The sequence below is a fragment of the Eptesicus fuscus genome, chromosome 9 (genome assembly GCF_027574615.1).
Source record: "Eptesicus fuscus isolate TK198812 chromosome 9, DD_ASM_mEF_20220401, whole genome shotgun sequence".
In the NCBI taxonomy this organism is placed as follows: domain Eukaryota; kingdom Metazoa; phylum Chordata; class Mammalia; order Chiroptera; family Vespertilionidae; genus Eptesicus; species Eptesicus fuscus.
This window is the reverse complement of record NC_072481.1, coordinates 72,354,536-72,377,144: the sequence shown is the minus strand read 5'-3', so window position 1 is coordinate 72,377,144 and position 22,609 is coordinate 72,354,536. Positions and strand designations below refer to the sequence as shown.

Genomic DNA, 22,609 nt, shown 5'->3' with positions numbered 1-22,609 from the left:
TACCTCAAGATGGCCTTTAGAAAAAAGATCCACTTTTTGGTTTTTTTAAGAGTGAGCTTGATTTGGCCATTCACCAAGCATAAGACAACTCTTTCTGAAATCCTGTCCTAGAAACCCAGAATTTAAAATGTCTTCTACTGGCTGAGTGGTCTCTCTGTATAAATGCAACTTAGAGGAATGCAAATTGCTGAGTAAGATGGTGTAAGAGTACAGGCTAAATGCATGTGTGTGGTGTGGTGTTGTGTGGTGTGAATGTGTGTGACTAAAGGGGTAAAGGACACATACTCAGTAGACAGGGTACTACACCTAAGGCAGGGGTCAGAGAGGAAGAGTTGTCCTCACCTTGACCCTGGATCCACCATCTTATTCATAAGGGTATTATACCTTCTCTCCCACCGCCATGAAATTATTTATAACCAGTGAGGGAATCAAACCTGGGCAGGCAGGGTACAAAACAAACAGTAGCCATGCCTCTTGCTATAAGTGCTCGATGAGGGCTTTTTAGAGCATGCTGTTAGTTAATATTTTCACCCCTAATGAACATGAATATTGGTCCCCACATGCACATGCCCCTGTGAATGCTGATACTGTTTGTTGGTCAAGGGGACAGTAGACTAGAGCCCTGAGAGCACAGGACCCAGAGTTTCCCTGCCTGGATCTGACTTCACGTTGACTCCGACAACAGCCTCTACAGCCTGGAGCAGCGGGTCTGAGCTTCTTCCACTACTGGCTGCATGCCTGATCACATGAAACTTTGGAACCCCCCAGTACTCTAACTCCTTTATCAGTGAAATGGGAATGATGATAACAATAATGACACATGTCTCATAGGGCTGATATGAAGATTAATGAGATTGTATACCTAAAGTGCTCAGTCTAATCCCTAGCACACAGTAGACACTAAGAAACTGTGAGCTGTTTATGTTAGCTGTTGATCTGGTCAGAACCACACAAAAAGAAGGTGTATCATTTAATTTTCATCAGAAATTCCCCATGCCCTACAATCTTCAAGGAAGCAGTAACGTATGGGAACACTGCCAATGTGCGTGCCCCGTGCTTCTCAAATTGTCCTCTAGAGAACAATAATCCCACCACAGGCTCCTCAGTAACAGGGATCCAGAGTCCATATGAAAGGTCTGAGAAACCCATTAGCAGAGAAAATGGCTTAACTGTATAATCCAACATTTCCAAAATTTATGTTTGAGCATGGAACTCTTATTACAAGAAACATCTATCAGAAGCCCATAAAACTACTGTTCCATGGAACCCACTTTGGGAAATAACAATAAGTTTCCTGGGTAAGAGCCTCCACTTTACGCTCACTCGGAAGCTCAATGCAATCCCAAGAGGCCATGGAGCAGTGCAGGGCCTAGGCTGCCAACCTAGGCTTAGGAGTCATCCTCCATGAGTTGGGTGGAGGCTTCCTGTTTGTTAGTATGCCACAGCACCCTCCAGCAAAAATAACTACTGCTTTGTGTTGGCACCCTTACCATTAAGCAAAACAAAGCCTGGGAGAAAGCCAGCTACCACCAGTGCAAAGGTGACAGACACACACGCTGAACCTATGCAGCAGCAGGGGGGCCTGTCAGACCTGCTGACTTCCCAATGAAAAGTGGTTTTTATTATGGCATTTTATAGGGAACGAAACCTTGCCTGATTTCACAGAAACAATTTGGTTATTATCATCCAATTGCATAGAATAAGAATAAATGGATAGCTTTAAACCTGCAAAGCTCAAAAGCACTTTATAGATATTTTATCCTTATTCCAATTGTGATATAATACTGCATGCTGATTTGCAATAAAGGTTATGTCTTATTTCAAAAACAACTAGGGTAACTGAGAAGGATAAAAATAGAGTTCATATATAAAATAGGTCACAGTCTACAAAGGAGGCCCAGCATGCTACAAGGGTGGGGACATATCCCTCTCCTGTGTTTAGTACCAAGTAGTATTCAGTAATTGTTCCAGATACCACGCTAAACACAGCTAAGCAGAAATGGCCTTGTCATCTGGCTCTATGTTGGTACTCCCTACATGAACAAAACTGATACAGAGGCCTAGGAGATGACTCACTACCAAGAAAGGAAAACATATCAATGCTTACAACACAAACGCATGTTCGCATTTATGAGTAGTGAATGGAGTTTGGTCATTGAAATGGAAAAAGAGATTGCTTTTACTTTAATTGGGAAAATTTCTTGATAAGGATAAAATTGTGACGACTGGAAGAAAAGGTGTAAGTGCCGAGCATTTAGTACAAAAGAGAGGACATGGGGTCACCTTGGTGATCAGCACGGTGTGTGGTCCGTGGCGAGCCTGTGGTAAATGTTCATGGAAGAAACAAGTGCTCTTCTAGGAGAGAAGTACGTAAGACTGAGGATTCATGACACACGGGAAGGAAATTCCGATACAGAGAGGAGTTTGTGCTACAAGGATGTAAGTCCTAGGATATTCACACAATTGTAAAGATATATGTACAGGGGCCCTGGCCGGGTAGCTCCGTTTGTCAGAGTGTTGTCCCGATATGCGAAGGTTGTGGGTTTGATCCCTGGTCAGGGCACATACAAGAAGCAAACAATAAATGCTGAAGACTTCGCCTCATTCCCGGCCTGGCCTGTGTGAAAGCAGAGAAGACCCTGTGTTGTACCATATTGCGGAAGAGGAAATCTCCTTGATAGTAATAACTCACTCCTACCACCTACAAAACAGAAACAGCTCGACTCAATCATCCCCACTTACAAAGGGAATATGAAATACTGAAAAATGGAAGAAGAGAAAAATGGGAACTTCTCACAATGTCTCAGATAAGCTTCAGGGTTGACTATGATACATCAACACTTAGCACTGAAGGAAGACAGTCAGAGCACACACACATCAAGGCCTCCCCACTCCCCCTGTATTCTCAGGTATCAGTGCCCTACAAATAGCACATATACTAGTATATGTCCACCTCTTAGTCAGCTGTTGGTCAGAGGAGAAATTTCCAGAAATCAGTAGCCATTGATATGCCCTCAGAAAACTAGCATCTCTTTTTCCTCCATTTGTAAAACTAGGGAAATAGTCTTTATCTAATTCTGAGGACTTTTAGATGCAACTGACAAAGTATCAGATTAAAATCCACAATTGAGATGTTCTAAAACATTGGCATCAGAATTGTACCATGGCTCAGTGTTTAAAATTTGTAGCCCTTCATTTCAATTGTCACCACAAATGTAGGCATAATGGACCTGCAAACACATGTGCAGGCATGCGTGTGCACAAACACCCCACCTGCACCCTATGGCTAAGTGCTACTCTGAGCAGGATTCTCTGCTGGGTGTTTATCTGTGTCTCCCATGTGAATGAACTGCGGAGCCTCTGATATTCCAATGGATCAGGCCCCCATCCTGGTTTTATTTCACCACAGGACTGGCAGAAGTAAAAGGAAGAATAATAAATCCCACAGCTACTTCTTCCTCCCTCCACCCTGTGACCACCAGGATCATCATCTCACAGACATTCCTAACTTCAGACCCCTCCCTAACCAAGCCTCAGTCTGGGCCCTACCTCAGATCCCGTGATGAAATGCCCAGCCACAGTAATCAACTTTAGCTTCCTCCTGAAAAGTAGGTGAATCACACTTCAGTCTCTGCTGTGTCCAATGTACCCTTCTGGAATAAAATTTTCTCTGTACTAAGCTACAGAAACTTCAGAGATAACTTTGGAGGCAGAATCAAGGAAATGCTATGAAATTTGTCTGGGTCCTTGATGGGCCAAGAAGGAAAGAGACTTGCTTAGAAGTAATGGGTTGCAAACCAAAGCCTAAAACTAGGGGGCAAAAATAAAGATGAGAAAATCCCAACATTATCCTCTTGCAGAGGGTGAACTAATAAAAGAATCTGAGCCCAGACCTCAGTGTCCCCACCCCTGTAATTCTAGGTCTGGCCCCTCAACCTTCACATTCCTCCTCAAACCCAAACCCACATGGATCCTTCACCTCATGGCCTGATCTAGTAATTTGATGGAAGGCAGCTCTGCATTGTTTGGCAGCAAGGTCACGTGAGGTCCTGGCATTCTGAAATGGAACTTGTAGTTAACTCTCCCACTAAAAGCAACGTTGCACACTGCAGGTGCCTTACATGGCATTATGAGTACAGTGCAAGAATTAAGATGCATTGTGGGTTATACAGAGCTTCATGGGCTACATGGAAAATGCCATATGAATACCAAAATATCTGAAGGGAGGGGAATGGGGGTGACTGGATAAAGAAGGTGAAGGGATTAGCTAAAGAACATACACGTATATGCATACCCCAGGGACAGGGACAATAGTTTGGTTAAGGCCAAGGGAGAGGAAGGTAGGGGTGGGTGGAGGTGGGCTAAGGGGGGAAGGGAGGAAGGAGGACACCTGCGATAATTTCAACATTAAAAAAATTTAATAAAAAAATTAAATACATTTTTAGAATAAAACTTCCCAAAGGTTTGGAAATACCTCTCTAATTCAACAACTAACAACCGTTTCCTTTTGAAAACAAAAGTATCTTAATACCCCAACCATAGGCTACATTAAAAAAAAAATAGTCCCCAAAAGAGGTTTACTGCAGAGGCCTCAACTCTATATCAGTGGTTTTAAAAAGATGCTTTTCTCACAGTACTTCTCCATCCAGTGTACAACCTGGATAAGGTAAGAGGACAGAATATGAAAAGAATCTTTTCTAAAAAGGGCTAATATCATACTCCTCTCAAACTGAGATAAACATCTTAGTGGTATTCAACCAGTCTCTAATTTTGGAACTTCCCAGCACTAACGTGAACAGCAAAGTATACACTCCTATTCTAATTTTTATCAATAGGATTGGAATACCATAATAAAACGTCAAGAAATTACTAAAACTCCTCACTGTACTAGAATTTTGTTGTACAATTTGTGATTCCAACAAGGGTCACTGAGGCATGGAAAAATGCTTAGCTTACAAATTTTTAACATACTAGTACTAAATTTGACCCATATCCCACAATAGACATTGTCATTGTGATGGGCAGTTACAATCAACAAAGGAATAGAAAATCTGTATTTCTCTGTCCTAGGGTGACTTGGTGGCAACAGATACCAATGAATTATAAATCTTAGGTTAGCTTGTTAAACAAAGCCAGACACTGCCTTTATGCCTTCTCTTATACATATTTTTCCAGTGCATAATCCCCCTCAGAGGGTGAGACTTAGGGAGAGCACACTTGCAAAATGTGCTGCCTGTTTTATCTTCAGAATCCCTTGTGACTGGGAACCATGCAACTGCCTGAGCTGGTTCATCAGTCGAACCAAAGACACTCAAGTTTCAGTGCCCGTGATCTGACTCTGAGGATGGATTGCCGTAATGCTTCATGCTTGGGGCGACACAGCAAGCCGTGTGCAGGTTGTAGCTATTAGAAAATTCAAGAGCATGACTGCTCAAGGGCAGTCACCCAGCAAGGTCATAATATTCCGACATCCTTTCCAGGCACGGCACCTGCTCCCTATCATTCATCAGGAATCTAAACAACACAAGTTCCTTGGGAACTGTCAGAGAGCGAGGCTGGGAATGAGCCAGGCACTGCATCAAGAAGAGTACCAGTGTGTGTGCGTGTGCACAGAAGCAACCCACACATGCAGAGAATCATCCTTCGAAAGAAAACAAGTCTTGGTTGGTTTTGCTTACATTTCAATACTCTGATTTTTAAAAGTATTTATAATTATCAATATCAAATAAGCCATAGCTGTACAAACCAGGCTATTTTCTATGCAGTTTTTCCAATATTTCTATGGACCCTGTATTCACCATGCTTCCTATGTTCTAAGCATACTAAAAACACTAAATTTTTTCATGTAGAAAATATGACTATTTCAAAACAATTATCATCACTACTTCGCTCACAGTGGAGAGTGTAGCTAGTTAACAGCTTCTAAAACATATCCCAAGGCACAGCAACTCAAGTGCAAAGTGTAACAAAAACATACGCTGGCCAGTTAAGCTGGTATTTAAATGCAGCACTAAAAATGCATTTCACACCCAACTTCATCAATCACCAACCAATCTTACTTTGCATCTTGGCTACCAAAGGAAAATGGGATTTGTCTCCCTGAAGAAATATGTCACTGCTTTGCTTGAATTATTAAGCTCTACTATTACAGACAGAAACGGGGAGAGAGAAAAAAGAAAGAAAAAGCAATAAAATTAGACCAGGTTGCCATCTACAGACTGATATCAGCACTGCTCATTCCTACAGCATTAGATATGGGGATATCAGTAAGCAGAAATAAAGAAAAGAGCAACATTTGTGACTGCAATCTTAATTATAAAAAATAAGGAAGTCTACAAAAACCTTAAAAAGCCAACAACAACAACAACAAAAAAAAAACCTCTTTTTTCTAATTAACTTGAGAACAGTATATAGGTAAAGAGTACTTGGTCAAAAATTGGCACAATTTAACATATGTATGAAATAATCATAGCTATTCATCCTAAGTCTAAAATTTAACATTTTGAAATAAGACCAACAAGTATTTAATTCCAAATTAAAAATACTTTCAACAGAACAAACTGTTTCCTCTCTAAAATCAAATGTTTGCATTTTTAATTTAATATTTATATACAATGTGAAATGAGCAGCACAATAAAGCTAGTTAACATCTGTCCCCTACATAATTATAAAATTTTTTCTTATGATGAGAACTTTTAAGATTTACTCTCTCAGAAACTTTCAAATACACAATACGGTATTAAATTCTTATATTTTTTACTCATTCTCTCTTGTCTCACCACATCCTTTCACTTTGCTGCAAGTCATTACGGCTTTTACGTTTGTAAAGAAGAGCCTTTTGAAATATGAATATCCAAAAGCACACACTTGGTTCTAATTTCTAAAATAGATGACCTTAAAACAAAAAGCAACTGCAATAATAAATATGAAATCTGATTTAATGAATATGAAAAGAGAAAGAGATACTTTTAATATTATAACCTGGAAAATTTCTATAAACAAAAACATCTGGAGAAAGATCTGATAAGGAGAAATAGCTCAGTTTTCTAAAGTATAGATTTAAGCTAATATCCTTAACTCACTCACCAAACAATGATTTAATCTAATGAACAGCACAAGCTTTTTTACTTTTCTTTTCTTTTCCCTGGAAAAAAAATTTGGGAATCCAAGATTCATTTTCCAGGTTATATGCTCTCTTTATTAAGATAAAAAGGTACAAAATGCTTCACCTAAACTATTTTATGTGCTTCTGTATCAGTGTATAAGCCTCTTACTAGGGAAAACAATTAGAGAGGAATGGTGGGTAAGAGATCCACTTGATCTCTTCCTTTGAAGTTTCAACAATTTAAATAGCTATAATTCAACAAAATATTCCCTGCTCAATGCACAAACACATCTGAGAGATCCATGCATTGAAACATGTAAAGGTGAGCGAGTGGGACCAAACCTGGGAGGTGAGAAGGGAGAAAAGTTAAGGTGAGCCACACAGATGCAGCCCTGAAGCAGAGAGCTCATAGTGGGTAGAGGGGAGAAATCAGGTTGTGGCTGGTACAACCTTCAGCTCAGAGGAGTAAGGAGATTCAGTGAGCATTCTTATAGGAAGGGGCAGTACAAGCTATGGCTGAACTCAGTGACCTGGGCAGGGACAAAGCACAGAGGTGCAGCCTTGGGTGTCTGACAGTCGTCATTCAAGGCACAAAAACAAAGCCACAGAGTCTGGCTACCTCTTAACCTCCCAAAACATGCCTCCCTCCACTCTTGGTGTCCAGTAGCAGAGCACATTATCTGAAAATCCTAGAACTAGTACTACAGAATCACATTTTCCCTGAGCAAAGGGTGGACTTTGTTAATAATCCCAGGTTCAAGTGGGGTGGAGGGGAGATGCCATGGAGGTTTACTGGTCACCACTGTCAGGAGGGTAAAGCAACAGAAGAGGCAGCTGGATTCCCCCAGCTCACCCTACCCCTATGTATTGCAGCTACACTGCCTGAAGCATCTGTGTCTGTGAGAGGCAGCAATGGGATTTCACAAATTTGAGCCACATCACCCACTATATTCCCCTGCAGGTTAGTCCTCTGAGACTGGGGTGACCAGATCACAGGAGAGGCACCCATATTCCCAGGGAGCAGAGGCCACTTTCCACCATCCCAGGAGATCTGAAAAGCCAAAGTACAAGAGAACTAAACAAACAAACAAACAAACAAACAAAAATATTGTGATTCAGCACCACCTACTGGAAAACAATAGAAAGACTTGTAATTATCAATCTATGAGAGCAGTACCACTTATACAAAGATGCCTAGACAAAAAAAGAATCCATCAAGCACCATGAATAATCAAGGTAACAAGGCAGCTCAGAAGGAAAATGCTCCAGAAAACAAACTTAGAGACATGGAAATACATGACTTAAATGATAGAATACAATATTGCTGTTCTGAAAAAAATCTCAACAAGATGCAAGAAAACACAGATAGACAATTTAATGAGCTTAGGGGGGAAAAAATCAGTGAACAAAATGAGTACTTTACCAAAAAGATTAAACATTAAAAAAGAACCAAAACAGAAATTCTGGAGATGAGGACTCAATAAAAGAGATCAAGAATGAGCTACAGAGCATAGGAAATAGAGCTGACCAAATGGAGGAAAGAATTAGTGATATCAAAGATAGCAATTTAAAAATGATGCAAAGGGAAGAAGAGAGAAACTTGAGAACAAAGAAAATGAAAGAACTCTTCAAGAACTATGACTCTATCATAAAGAGCAATCCTAATATATAAAAACCCAGGGTCCGTAACATCCAAAACAACTGAAGGCTCGACCGAACACCAGAAATCAGTCCTGCAGTCAGTGCTAGGTTGCTGTGGCGACTCAGCACTGATTGCTGCCAGTGCGGGTGCAAAAACCCAGCACTGATTTCTAAGGGGGCTGCGGATCAGGCCCAGAGAGAGAGGCAGAGTCTGATCTGCAGCCTCTGTGGCAGCTGTTGATTGGCACTTGCCTCTCTCTTTCTCTCAGGGCTTCACCAACAGCCATACCTCTGTTTCTTTCTGGGTCTCCATGGGGGCTGCTGATCAGCCCTGCCTTTCTGGTCAGGCCCAGAGATAGGCCCAGAGATGCTGTCTGACATAGAAACCAACCAATCAGAACCAAATCTGGGTAAACTGTGAGGAGCCAATGGCTGCCTAGGAAGTAGAGCTTTTGACGCTGACTGGCATAGAAACCGACCAATCAGAACCAAATTGGCCACCAGGGGAGGGCAGTTGGGGGCGAGATCAGGCCTGCAGGGGAGGGCAGTTGGAGGCAAGATCAGGCCGGCAGGGGAAGGCAGTTAGGGGTGATCAGGCAGGCAGAGTCAGTGGGGACGAGATCAGGCCGGCAGGGGAGAGCAGTTGGGAGCAAGATCAGGTTGGCAGGCAGGTGAGCAGTTAGAAGCCAGCGGTCCCAGATTGCGAGAGGGATGTTCAACTGCTTGTTTGAACCAGAAGTCAGACATCCCCCAAGGGGTCCCTGATTGGAGAGGGTGCAGGCTGGGCTGAGGGAACACCCCCTCTGTGCATGAATTTTGTGCACTGGGCCACTAGTATAAGAATTAATAGGCATACCAGAAGATGAAGAGAGGTAGAAGGGAATGGAGAGCCTATTCAAACAGTTAGTTGATGAGACCTTACCAAACCTATAGGAAGATCTGGATCCTTGATCCAAGAAACAATCAGAACACCTAATTACCTCAATCCAAAAAGGCCTTCTCCAAGGCACACTGTATTAAAACTATCAAATATTAATGACAAAGAAAGAATACTCAAGGCAGCCAGGGAAAAGAAGAAAGTAAACTATAAAGAAATGCCCATTAGTTTATCAATAAACAACTCAGCAGAAACTCTACAAGCTGAAGAGAGTGAAACCAAATATTCAAACTACTGAAAGAGAGGAATTACCAGCCAAGAATAATATTTCCAGAAGAATTCTCTAAAGATAAGGAAAGAGCCAGCATAGGCTCTCCATTCCCTTCTACCTCTCTTCATCTTGTGGTATGCCTATTATTCTTATACTAGTGACTTGGTGCATGAAATTCATGCACATTAAAAGGGAATTAATTAGAGGAAATATTTTGATATTGCTATTTGCCCTTTCTCTATAATTGAAGTGTCACAGATGAAATAAAATTAGTAAAATGTATATGAAAATCTTCCTCCTGTCAGAGTCTGGGGCACACCATAGGAACCACAGTCAAGTCCACGCCCACCCACATGTGCCTCGAAATCGCATGAGACCCAGACCCAGCCAACCCCGCCCCCATTGGGATAGATCCACACCTGGCTGGCCCCACCCTCATCAAGCCCCACTGGGTAGGGGGCGCAGCCTCAGGTCACCAGGGGTGGGGGCACGGTCTGAGGTCCCCCAGCCCAGGCCTGGGGGTGCGCCTTGAGGTCACCTCGCCCAGGCCAGAGGGCGTGGCCTGAGATCCCCCATCAAGCCCTGCCAGGTGGGGGGCACAGCCTCAGGTCCCCCAGCCTGGGGCGGGATGCGTGGCTTGAGGTCCCCCAGCCTGGTCTGGGGCAGAGGGCCTTGAGGTCCCTGTAAAGCCCAGCTGGACAGAGGGCGCAGCCTAAGGTCCCCCAGCCTGGCACCAGGGCCGGGGGCACGGCCTGAGGGAGGCATGGCCTCAGGTCCTCCAGCCCGGCACCGGGGCAGGGGGTAGGGCCTGAGGTCCCCTGTCTAGCCCCGCTGGGTGGGGGGCATGGCCTGAGGTCCTCTGTCAAGCTCCACCAGGCGGGGGGCACAGCCTCAGGTCCCCTGCCTCGGCCCAGCGCCATGCAGCCTCAGGTCCCTGCTGAATGCTTAAGGCTTATTACAGGAATTTAGCCTCCACTGTGGGTGCAGCTATCTTGTGTTATGGAATCCCTGCCTCTGCTGTGGGCACAGCCATCTTGACCGTTACAGCATGATGGTCAATTTGCATATTCCCTCTATATTAGATAAGATTGCTCTTTCTGATGGAGTCATAGTTCTTGGAGAGTTCTTTCATTTTCTGTATATTCAAGTTTCTCTCTTCGATATCACTAATTCTATCTTCAACGTCACCAATTCTTTCCTCCATCTGGTCAGCTCTATTTCCTGTGCTCACTAGTTCATTCTTGGTTTCTTTTATTGAGTCCTTTGTGTCCAGAATTTCTGTTTGGTTCTTTTCAAAAGTTTTAATCTTTTAGGTAAAGTACTCATTTTGTTCATTGATTCTATCATTTCTTAGCACACTTAAAATATGACTTGCTTAAATATTCAATATATTTTTGTTATTTTCATCCCCAAGGATACAATTTTTGTTGAAAACTGTTTGTGGATTTTCACAAAAGCAAAAGTATGATAATTCAACTTTTTAATAAAAGTTACTTTGCTGTGAAAGAGGGAAATATTGATATAGCATCTTGTGTCCCCAAATTTCTACAAATGAGATACCTGACAGATGATGCTTCCCCTTCTTCTGAGGGACAACTACTACATCTAAAGACTTTAAAAAACATATTGGAAGTAGGAGTTGGGAACTAATAAGAGCCTCACAGAAAATAAGCAAGTAACATTTTATTAAAAAGCCTTTATATAAAATAATTCATAAAACATTTAAAATGGGTCCTGTTCCTTAGTGAGTTTTAAAGTATTACAAAGATTTCTCTATTTTGTAACTTCTATCATTCATTTCTCAGTATTTAGTAAGTGTCTCATATCTATGAGATATGCGCAAGTTGTTGGGGATTAAAAAAATAAACTAATACAACATAGCCCATCCCTAGCCGGTTAGGTTCAGTGGATAGAGAGTTGGCCAGCTGACTGAAGGGTCCCAGGTTTGATTCTGGCCAAGGATACATGCCTGGGTTGCAGGCTTGATCCCCAGTAGGGGGCACGCAAGAGGCAGCCGATCAATGATTCTCTCTCATCATTGATGTTTCTATCTCTCTCTCTCCCTCTCCATTCCTTTCTGAAATCAATAAAAATATATATTTTTAAAAAACATAGCCCATGGCCTTGGGAGTGTCATTATCCAGTATACATTGATTAAACTAAAATACTTTTAATGCTCAAGGTATGGCTAGCTTTTTTTCCTTTCAATAAACATTTGTTGGCTGAATTTCACACTGGTGTCCCTGTTTCATGGGCACTGAAAAGGATTTCACAAACTTAAAGACAAGCAAAACTTTAAGGATAAATCTTAATATGAACCCACACTTTGCAGAGGGCTAATGGGGCCCAGAAATGTTAAGTGACTTGTCCAGGGTCAACAGCAGAACTAGAACAAGAATTTAGAACACTCAGCCTCCAGCTAATCTCCATCATTTCAACCTTTGAAGATTTAAATACCCTCTACTCTTTCTTCTCTATGTATTTAGCTCATTCATTTAGTCTGTTCATTTAACTTAGTCTCAACACATCTCCCTTTTAACTCTGTACTCATCTGTGCAGCGTCCTCTAAACCCTCACAGATTTCATGCTGTCTCTTCAATTGTGAAGCCCACCTTAGCTGTAATTTCAATGTGAATCTTCATATAGACTCTGAAATGAGCTGGAGCTCCCAGGCAAGAAAATAAAGCTCCGGCCACACATCTGAAACCTTATCGCATCCATCCTCTTCGTAGGCGCCCCAGTGTGTCCCCTGAGGTGTGTGTGGATGGGTCCCAGGAGGAAGGAGAAGCAGTCACTCTGCTGGGCTGTGTCCCAGAAGCCCTCTGCCACAGCATCACTTCACTGCCACGTGCCCACCCCACTGAGAACGCGCTTGTAATGGGAACCATAAGAGCCTGTTGTCACAAAAACCTAATGGGGAAATCCACAATTCTGATGGCATATGTCCTTAGTTCATCACACTTTTATCCTGAAATTTTGTCCTAATACAAATTTTTAAAAAATTATTTAGACAAGCTCTTGCCTGGTAATGTAAGATACATAACTAATTCTGGTAAATACTGTTTACTAGTAAAGTTTTGTGTGTTTATTCTCTTGGATATCAGCAAAATTAGTAAAACTTTTATTTTTTGGGGGGGAGGAGCAATCTGTGACTAAAAGGTAATTCATAATGAATGTGAACAAAAGTAAGAGAGACCAATGTAAAAAAATGTTAATTAAGCACTTTCAGTAGGAACAAAGGATGGTAAAATTTACTTTGTTCTGTAAAATCACTATAGAAATATTTCACCTCAAAACACATGCCTTTGTAGCACAACCTCTAATTACAAATAGAAATTAATCCTGAAAAGCAGCATCTCTCACACACACATGGTCTTCTGTGAAAACTCATGTATGACATGTAGGAATATCTTCTGTGTGCCCAGAGGAACAAATAGACCTCTTTAAGCATTAAACTTGTATCACAGCCTTAACCTAAAAATAATCAATAACAACAATATAATAATAACAACAAACTTACCACTGTCTGGAATTGGTTGTGGTGAGTTCTTTAACTTTAGGTTTTGTTTCCCTTTTGTGGGTTTTTCTACATTTACATCCTCTTTTTTCCCTTTCCTCTTTGGGGGCTGAGGAGATGAGTTGTCGCTGGATCCTACAGTTGACTTAGACTGGCGATCATTTCCCTAAGTGGCAAAAGATTAGACCCTTATTATTGGCTAATGAACTCCCAAAGTGATTCCTAGTTAAAAAAAAAAAAGTCATTAACTAGGCATTAGGTAAATAGGGCAGGGGCCAGAGATGGATGCACTGTGCTGATTCTGCTTCTGTCCATTTTAATACCTACAATTAACTCTTTCTAGAGGCAAAAGAAGGGTCTGGGAGAGGAAGAAGAAGAAAAATAACGATTGTTGATTAGTTAATTTTACCATGTATTCTATAAAATTAAGTCACTCAATCTTCATTCCCCCCTGAGACAGGTACTGTTGTCACCCCATTGTAAAGAGGAGAAAAGGAGGCTTAGGGCTTAGGAAGTAAGCCTTGTCCAAGGTCATGCCCCCAGCAAAGAGCACAGCAGGCCCTCTGCCCTAACCATCCCCTCCCTCCTGTGCTTTCTGAAGAATCAGCAGCTACCTATTAAATGGGGAATAGGGACAATCCTCAGCTTGATCAGTTAATCAAGAAATATCTTCTTAACTAGTTGTCACTGTGAATGTATAGAGATAGTCATTTGAAGAGACCTACACTGTGCTTGTAGAAATCTCCAATATTTACTCATCTGTTGGTGACTGCAATGGTCTCTTATGAATTGCAAATCCAGAGCAACATAGACCCCAGCAGTTCAAGACCACACGTCCACATTTCTGAAAGGCAGCACCCATGATCACACCTCCAGTGGTTGCCTCTAGTCCCAGAATACTTCTGGAAATGAAGACCTTGCGTCTGGCAAAGTGGGCTCCTCAGCAGAAAGGTGGGGTTGAGTTTTAGCGGCTCCTGTCACTGGCCCAAGTATGGCTCCTGTGGAGCCACAGAATAGCCACTACAGTGGTGGTTACTGTTAGTGCTCAAGGGTCAGCTGTGCTGATCTCAGCTACTGCGTGGCCATTGCTACAGCAAGAGACTCCATCCTAACAAGACAGCCTTGACTCTCAGATACTCCGATGCTAAACTTACCTAAGTGTGTAGGGTATGAAGCTGCAGGTAATGGGAAAAAAATTAAGTTTTAGAAACCCAAAATACCTGGCTCAGCGCCACTGCTCTGCCAGTAATCACCTATGGGAACTTGGGCTAGTTCCTCCCTTGTTTGGCCTGTCTCCTCAACAGTTAAAAGGAGTTAATGTACCTGCCTTTAGGTCTATAATAAGAATGAAATGGTCCAGTTTATAAAGTAACTGGTACTGTGCCTGACATAGTATTCATTCAATGAGTATCAGAGTGCTTTCTATAAGAGCAAAGAGATCATATATTTTTCTTAAAATCCTATCAAACACACATATTGGGTACAATCTTTATGCAATATTTGTACTATGCTAGTATCTAAAAATAAATGTAGTAATATTAAATAAACAAATCTGCCTGGAAACCTATAACTGCTCACTTTAAACATTTATATATTCAGTCATTGAAAAGTATTTAAATAGTTTTAGCCATCACCCAATTAAGAACAGCAAAATTCACAGCCTTACAAATGAAGTTATTTATGCTATTTTGTCACAGCCTACAAGAAAATGAATTATGCATAGATTTATTAACAGTATAAAATATGTCTGAATCTATAACACTTTTTTGCATAATTTAATTTCCTATTCAGACTGCAATTTAAACATACAGTTTCCATTTAATTATTGCATTAACTGCTACCAGAGCTGTGGTGTGCTTTTTATTCCTTTTCTTTTTTTCAATGATTCTCTCTCAAAAGGCCATAAATTGCCTGGCAGAAGAAATAGATATGATTATGGAGGAGATTCTGAAACTATCAGCCAGGTCTCATATTCCAGTCTATTTCCAACTATATCTACTCATCCCAAGATTTAAAAACTGTAAAAGCCTTGAATGAAATAAGTAACCCCTCTAGCAAGCCTAAGGGAACGTTCAGAGATGCTGAGGAACTTTCAGGGACTAACATGAAGCATTGTGAATGAGAAGCTTTGGATCTCGGCACAACAGGTTTTACAGCTCTCTGGGAAAAGTCTTGTTCACAGGTGGGTATAACAATGGAGAAGCAGAGCCCCATCTTGGAATGGAAATTAGGAGTTACATAATTTTAAAAACTCTTGTTGTACGTTCAGAAAATTCTGCTTTACCACATTTCTGATAGTGACTGACACTCAGAAAGGTGGTTGTCAGTGATGGGCAACCTTTTGAGCTAAGTGTGTCAAACTTCACCAAAAAACTGAGCCTAACTCAGGTAGTGTGTCACTTTGAGGAAAAAACATTATTTCGCAAATGTTTCATCCTCAGGAGCAGCAAATGTTTCATCCTCAGCATGCGGCCGCCTCAGCGGCTGTGTGTCATTAGAAATGGCTATGCGTGTCATCACTGGTGATTGTGGATCATCAAGAAAGAATAGTTGATTCCAATAACTATATAGGGCACGACTTTGGAAAATGTTGCTCATGCATTACTCAGTAATGACTACTCACAAGGCACTTTTTAAGAACAAAAACTGAGAACAAGGGAAAAATTGTTTTGTAATTAGAAATTGGTTAATAATTTAAATGCTTATCCTTTTAAAAATGTTGACTCACCTAAAGTGTTAATATAAAAAATATATAAGAAATTATATACATAAAAGGCCCAGTGCACAAAATTCATGCACTGGGGGGGGGGGGGGGGGGGGGGTGCGCGTGCGTTGTCCCTCAGCCCAGCCTGCACCCTCTCCAATCTGGGACCCCTTGTCGGACATCCCTCTCACAATCTGGGACTGCTGGCTCCTAACCACTCACCTGCCTGCCTGCCTGATTGCCCCTAACTGCTCCCCTACCAGCCTGATTAACACCCAACTGCTCCCCTGCCAGCCCAATCGCCCCCAACTGCCCTCCCCTGCCAGCCTGGTCACCCCCAACTGCCCTCCCCTGCAAGCCTGGTCCCCCCCCACTGCCCTCCCCTGCCAGCCTGATGGCCCCCAACTGCCCTCCCCTACAGACCTGGTCCCCCCCAACTGCCCTCCCCTGCCGGCCTGGTTGCCCCAACTGCCCTCCCCTGCTGGCCTGATCTCGCCCCCAACTGCCCTCCCTGCCAGCCAATTTGGTTCTGATTGGTCGGTTTCTATGCCAGTCAGTGTCAAAAGCTCCGCCTCCAAGGCAGCCATTGGCTCCTCACAGTTGACCCAGGTTTGGTTCTGATTGGTCAGTTTCTATGCCAGTCAGTGTCTCTGGGCCTATCAATGAGGCCTGATCAGAAAGGCAGGACTGATCAGCAGCCCTGGTAGAGGCCTGGAGAGAAATGGAGGCGCGGCTGCTAGCCAGGACCGTAGAGAAAGAGAGAGGCAAGTGCTGATCAACAGCTGCCACAGAGGCTATGGATCAGACCCTGCTTCTCTCTTCAGGCTTCTGTCTGGGTCTGCTTTGCAGCCCCCTCAGCAGTCAGTTCTTGGGTCACCACGCCTGCAGCTGTAGCAGTCAGTGCTCAGTCATCATGGCAACCCAACACTGACTGCAGGACTGACTTCCGGTTGGTTGAGCCTTCAGTTGTAACAGACCCATGGTATTTATATATTAGGATATATAAGGAGATACATATATCCAGAGAGAGAGAGAGAGAGAGAGAGAGAGAGAAAGAGAAGAACAAAGGAATGAAGAAGGAAATTTTCCTTCTTTTGGGGACTTCCATCTGTGGCTAATTACTTGAGCACATAGATAGTTGTTGCTATTTTGGGAGCAGAGTGAATAGGGAAGTTAGTTTTGCCATCTTACACAGCTATGCCAGTTGATGACACAATGTTATTGAGTAGCTCTTATGTGCTAAATACCCATTAACACAAATATTTACCAAATTTATAGATAGATATCATTGTCATCACTTTATAGATAATAAAGGAACTCAGTTTCTCAAGATTACCCAGGTCTGATTTTTCTGTTACACAGGAGCTTCTTGATGCCAAGGCACTAGAAACAGCTATTATATTGTATGGTTCCCTAAAAACAGCCACCTGGAAGTGACACAGTGGAAGGAATCAAGAAGCAGCTAAATTTTACAGCATGTCCTATGCAAAAACTCAACCTCAGTGATACTTAAACCACTGTCCTGCCTTTTGCCTTACACACATCTCAGCTTATCTTACAGGAATAGCAAAGTTCTAGCTCAAACTAGCAAAAAAAAAAATATCAAGAGTCTGGCCGGTGTGGCTCAGTGGGTTGAGCGTCGACCCATGAACTAGGAGGTCATGGTTCCATACCCAGTCAGGTCACATGTCTGGGTTGCAGGCTTCATTCCCAAGTGGAGGGTGTGCAGGAGGCAACCCATCAATGATTCTCTCTCAGCATTGATGTCTCTATCTCTCTCCCCTTCCCTTCCTCTCTCTGAAATCAACAAAAATATATTTTGGGGGAAAAAACTAACAAGAGACCTTCTATCACCCTCACTCTACCGAAACTGGAATTTTTAAGTAGTTCCCAAAGCAATGTCCAACAAAATCCAAACAGCTCAGGTTTATTTCATTACTACAGAAACTCATTTCCAGCCCCTACAAAAACATGTCATAAAACATCAAGTTTAAAATAATTCTGTGAGGGTTTTTGCCTATTGGAGCAGGCCTTCACCACCTGTGTCTCAGGGACACCCCTGGGAGGAGGACTTGAAGAGCAGGAACTGGACAGGACTCAGACTGGTGCTGCTCTCACTTGAGCATCTGATGAGAGCAAGTGTGAGAAGCCCTCCCATCCACGCTGAACACAGCTTCTCCACCAGGTAAATGGCGTTTTAGGAGCATGCGGAACTTTTCTTGCTTCACAGTGACTTTGTGATATGTGGATAATCATGTGGGTGTCTTTTAAACCAAAACCTTAACAATTATAATATCTTAATTTGTAAATCATTGATCACAAGATGTATTAGCCATATAGTCATAAGAAAAAAGTCTTCGGCTTTAACTTTCAAATACTTCTCGGATTTTGCACCTCTCCCACTAGAGGGCGCTCTGATTCTACACGGAGTGGCCTCATCGCTAGAGAACAGCCTTCTGCTGATGGGTTTATTTTTCAAACTTTATAAAACTTAAGACAATTCACTTAAATCTTCCTTTTGTTTTCAAGGTTAGGGCCACAACTTAAAAATATTCACAACTTCCCTGGCTGAGTGGCTTAATTGGTAGGAGTGTTGTCCCATACACCAAAAGGTTGCAAGTTCGATTCCTGGTCAGGGCACATGCCCAGGTTACAGGCTCTTTCCACAGGAGGGGATGTGCAGAAGGCAGCCAATTGATGTTTCTCTCTCATCTATACTTCTGTCTCACTATCTGTCTCCCTTTCTCTCTAAAAAAATCAATAAAAACATATTTTTAAAAAACACAAAACAAAATAAAACATATCCTCAGGTGAGAATTTAAAAAATCTATAATAAGCCCTGGCTGGTTTGGCTCAGTGGATAGAGTATCAGCCTGCGGACTAAAGGGTCCCAGGTTCGATTCCTGTCAAGGGCATGTACCTTGGTTGCGGGAATATCCCCAGTGGGGGGTGTGCAGGAGGCAGCTGATCGATGTTTCTATCTCTCTATCCCTCTCCCTTCCTCCTCTGTAAAAAATCTATAATAATAAAAGTGTAATATGCTAATTAGCCCAGTCAGCCTAACGACCTTCTGGACGTCATTCCAGATGTCCTTCCAGACGGAGCTGCGGCAGCGGGAGGCTGAGGCAGAGGAGGTTAGGGGCAATCAGGCAGGCAGGCGAGTGATTAGGGGTGATCAGGCAGGCAGGCAGGGGTGATCAGGTAGGCAGGCAGGTGAGCAGTTAGGAGCCAGCAGTCCCGGATGGTGAGAGGGATGTTCGACTGCTGGGATCGGGCCTAAACCCGCAGTTGGACATCCCCCAAGGAGTCCCGGATTGCAAGAGGGTACAGGCCGGGCTGAGGGTGCAGGCCAAATTTCGTGCATCAGGCCTCTAGTACATAATAAAAATAGTCCCAATTTGCTTATTTCTGTGACTTCCCCAGCACTCGGAGTCTGTAACAGGGTGGCTTCTGGTCTTGTCCTGCTTTGTGCAAGGCATTCCCTGGCTGATTTGAAAGGATCTGCTTGACCCCAAGAACCCCTCACTCCTCACATTCCCTACCACAAGGGTGGAACTCTGCTGACCAAGTCACTGATGCACCAGCAAACTGTGGCAGCTTTCTCTCTCTCTCTCTCTTTAAAGTTCGATCAAGCCCTAACCACACTCCCCTTCATTATGCAATAGAGCAATCCCTAGAAAGCTGTGTGGAAAAATGAATTCTTAAAATCCAGGTCTGTGTACCCTTTGATGTGCACCCTGAGTTCAGGGATGCTTTCCCGCTGATTTGGCAATGGAACCCCAAGTTTAAAGCCAACTTTCCCCGAGTCCAGTTCACTCACCCCCTAATTCAGGGCCACACAGTTAATGTTCTTAAAAACACATGCATTCTCCAGGGAACCAACTGATTAAAGGAAAGGAGTAAATGAATCCTTCTGTTAAAAATAGAGTTTGTGACTCTGAAATTCTGACCTAAGATGTTCTCTCTGTGGGGTTCACTGCCAGTCATGCACACATGCACTAACCACAGGAGAGCCTACCATGTGCCAGGTGAGGAATTCCTCTCTGTTCAAATATGACCTCATAAAAGAGGCCTACCCCACCCACCAGGATGTTATGGCACTTTCTCTTCCCATGTCTTTTTTTTTTAATATATTTTTATTGATTTCAGAGAGGAAGGGAAAGAGAGGTAGAAATATCAATGATGAGAGAGATCATTGATCAGCTGCCTCCTTCATGTCCCACACTGGGGATCAAGCCTGCAAACCGGGCTTGTGCCCTGACCAAAAATCAAACCATGACCTCCTGGTTCTAGGTCGACACTCAACCACTGAGCCACACCAGCCGGGCTCTTCCCAGGTCTTTTTTTTTTAAATATATTTTATTGAATTTTTTACAGAGAGAAAGGGAGAGGGATAGAGTTAGAAACATTGATGAGACAGAAACATCGATCAACTGCCTTCTGCACATCTCCCTACTGGGGATGTGCCTGCAACCAAAGTACATGCCCTTGGCTGGAATCGAATCTGGGACCCTTCAGTCCGCAGGCCAATGCTGTATCCACTGAGCCAAACCAGTTAGGGCTCTTCCCATGTCTTGATGCATTTTTCATCAAGCTTCTCACTAACTAATACTAAATATATTGTGTATTTGTTTCTCTTTCCTCCTCTGTATGTTCAGTGTTTTCTCAGGAATCTCTGCCTCCCGCTACCCACCAAGCACTAAAATGTATTCAGTAAATGCCTGTGATGAATGTATCAACCAATAACAACAGACCATTACAACATATTCAAAGAAGAATTATCATAGATGCCCATTTCCCCTGCTGTCACCTGTCCAAGTCACCTGCATCACATGCCTGGGCACCAGCTGTCCCACAGCCTCCTGCTCCTATTCTTGCCCCAACTCACTTTCTGTAGACACCATGGCCAGAATGGTCTTTTCAAAATGTAAAGCAAGTGGCATCACCCTCTTCTTCTATCCCTCAAATGGTATCCTATCAAGGAATAAAACCCAAACCCAGGTTCAGGCGCTGCCTGCCGATTTTATCTCAGACAACATTGGCCTTCTTCCTGCCCTCCTCACTTGCCAAGCTCATTACCAAGGGCCTCTGTAATTCTTCCTCTGCTGTAAAGGCTCTTTCTCCCCTGCCCCTGCTTTGTATAACAAGCTCTATCGTTAAACTCTGTCTTAGAGAACTTTTATCCGTAGGTTCCCTGACATTCTAAGTCATCTAACACTGCCATCACTACCATTTTGGGCACATCAGCCTCCACACCACAGAAGAAAGCCCTTCTGTTCCAGTCAACCTGAGCAACTCATTGTTCCCTGGGGTCAGAAGCACAAGCCTCCTCCAGGAAGGCCACCTGGTCGCAATCCCTCCCCTGCCAGTTGCTCAACAGAAGCCTTTAGATGTGGTACTTCCATGGCCTGCTTCCTTTTCTTATTTTTAAATGAAGTAATAATAGTACCTGTCTCATGGGGTGAAGATTAAGTAAATCACACCTGTAAAGACACGGTCATAGTGTTCACTAAATATTAGCCAGTATTATTGCTTCTCCTTTCCTCACACTGTCCCTTCTATCTGAAGCCCTTCCCCCCTCATTGGCTTTGCCTTAAACAGTCCTCAAAGGCATAACTCTAATTCAACTTTCTCCATGTACTTTGACCAATGCACATTGATGCCTTCTGTCTCTCTCATGTTTATCAGTCCCATCACAAATTTGGTGTTTAGCTTGTTGGTTACCTTTTCAAGCTATCTTCTCTATTTCAATGAGATTGTACATTTCTTGAGGGGCAAGTGCTTTGTCATAAATTGTATGAGTCCCAGTGAATGAGTGGCTAATAAAGGTTTGCTGTTTTTTATGCTGAGTTCAGCACTACTTCTTCACGCAAAATTGTTTTTCTTTTTTTTCCAAGAATTTCACATGATATAACCAAAAGGATGGAGAAGTATCTAAATCATCACTAGGAAGGCAGTATCATTGCCAAACAGCCATTTATTTCACAAAACACCATAATAAGAATTTTGCTTCCTTAATTCAGAGAGGGGAAATATCAAATCAGTCCTGACCACTACAGGTCTGGAAATTCAATCAAAAGGGTGGAAAGAGAAGCCTTAGCTAGAAGTACTCTGTCAAAGCAGCACTGTGGCATGACATAAAACTCAGCTCCATGAGAACTAGAGACCGAAAATACAAAGACATTAAGGAATTAATTACCTACTAACTGCGTGTCACAGTTCCCACATAATAGGCATTTAATAAACTTTGCTGAATTAGCAAATGAATGAATGATGAATGGACTTTTCTGATAGAGAATAAATATTTGAAATGATTCTCAATCTTTTAAAGAACTATATGTGAGGATCACCATTTTCTTACAAAAACTTCTTTTTTAGTCTTTGTCAGAGATAGGAAATAGGACTGGGTGGACCACTAATGTGACCTACCCCAGCATTTCTTCTACTTTTATGTATGATTGCCTGGATTTCAACTGTGATATAAATTGAATCAG

General features: G+C 42.6%; 1 protein-coding gene across 1 annotated transcript in view; it reads right to left on the bottom strand.

Annotated features, from left to right (window-relative positions):
* DCDC2 (doublecortin domain containing 2) overlaps positions 1-22,609 on the bottom strand; it is a 172,430-nt gene that overhangs the window by 88,599 nt on the left and 61,222 nt on the right. The window contains exon 7 of the mRNA XM_008146066.3: positions 13,415-13,577. Within this exon, the coding sequence (XP_008144288.1) occupies positions 13,415-13,577 (163 nt within the window). The remainder of the gene's footprint in view (positions 1-13,414; positions 13,578-22,609) is intronic.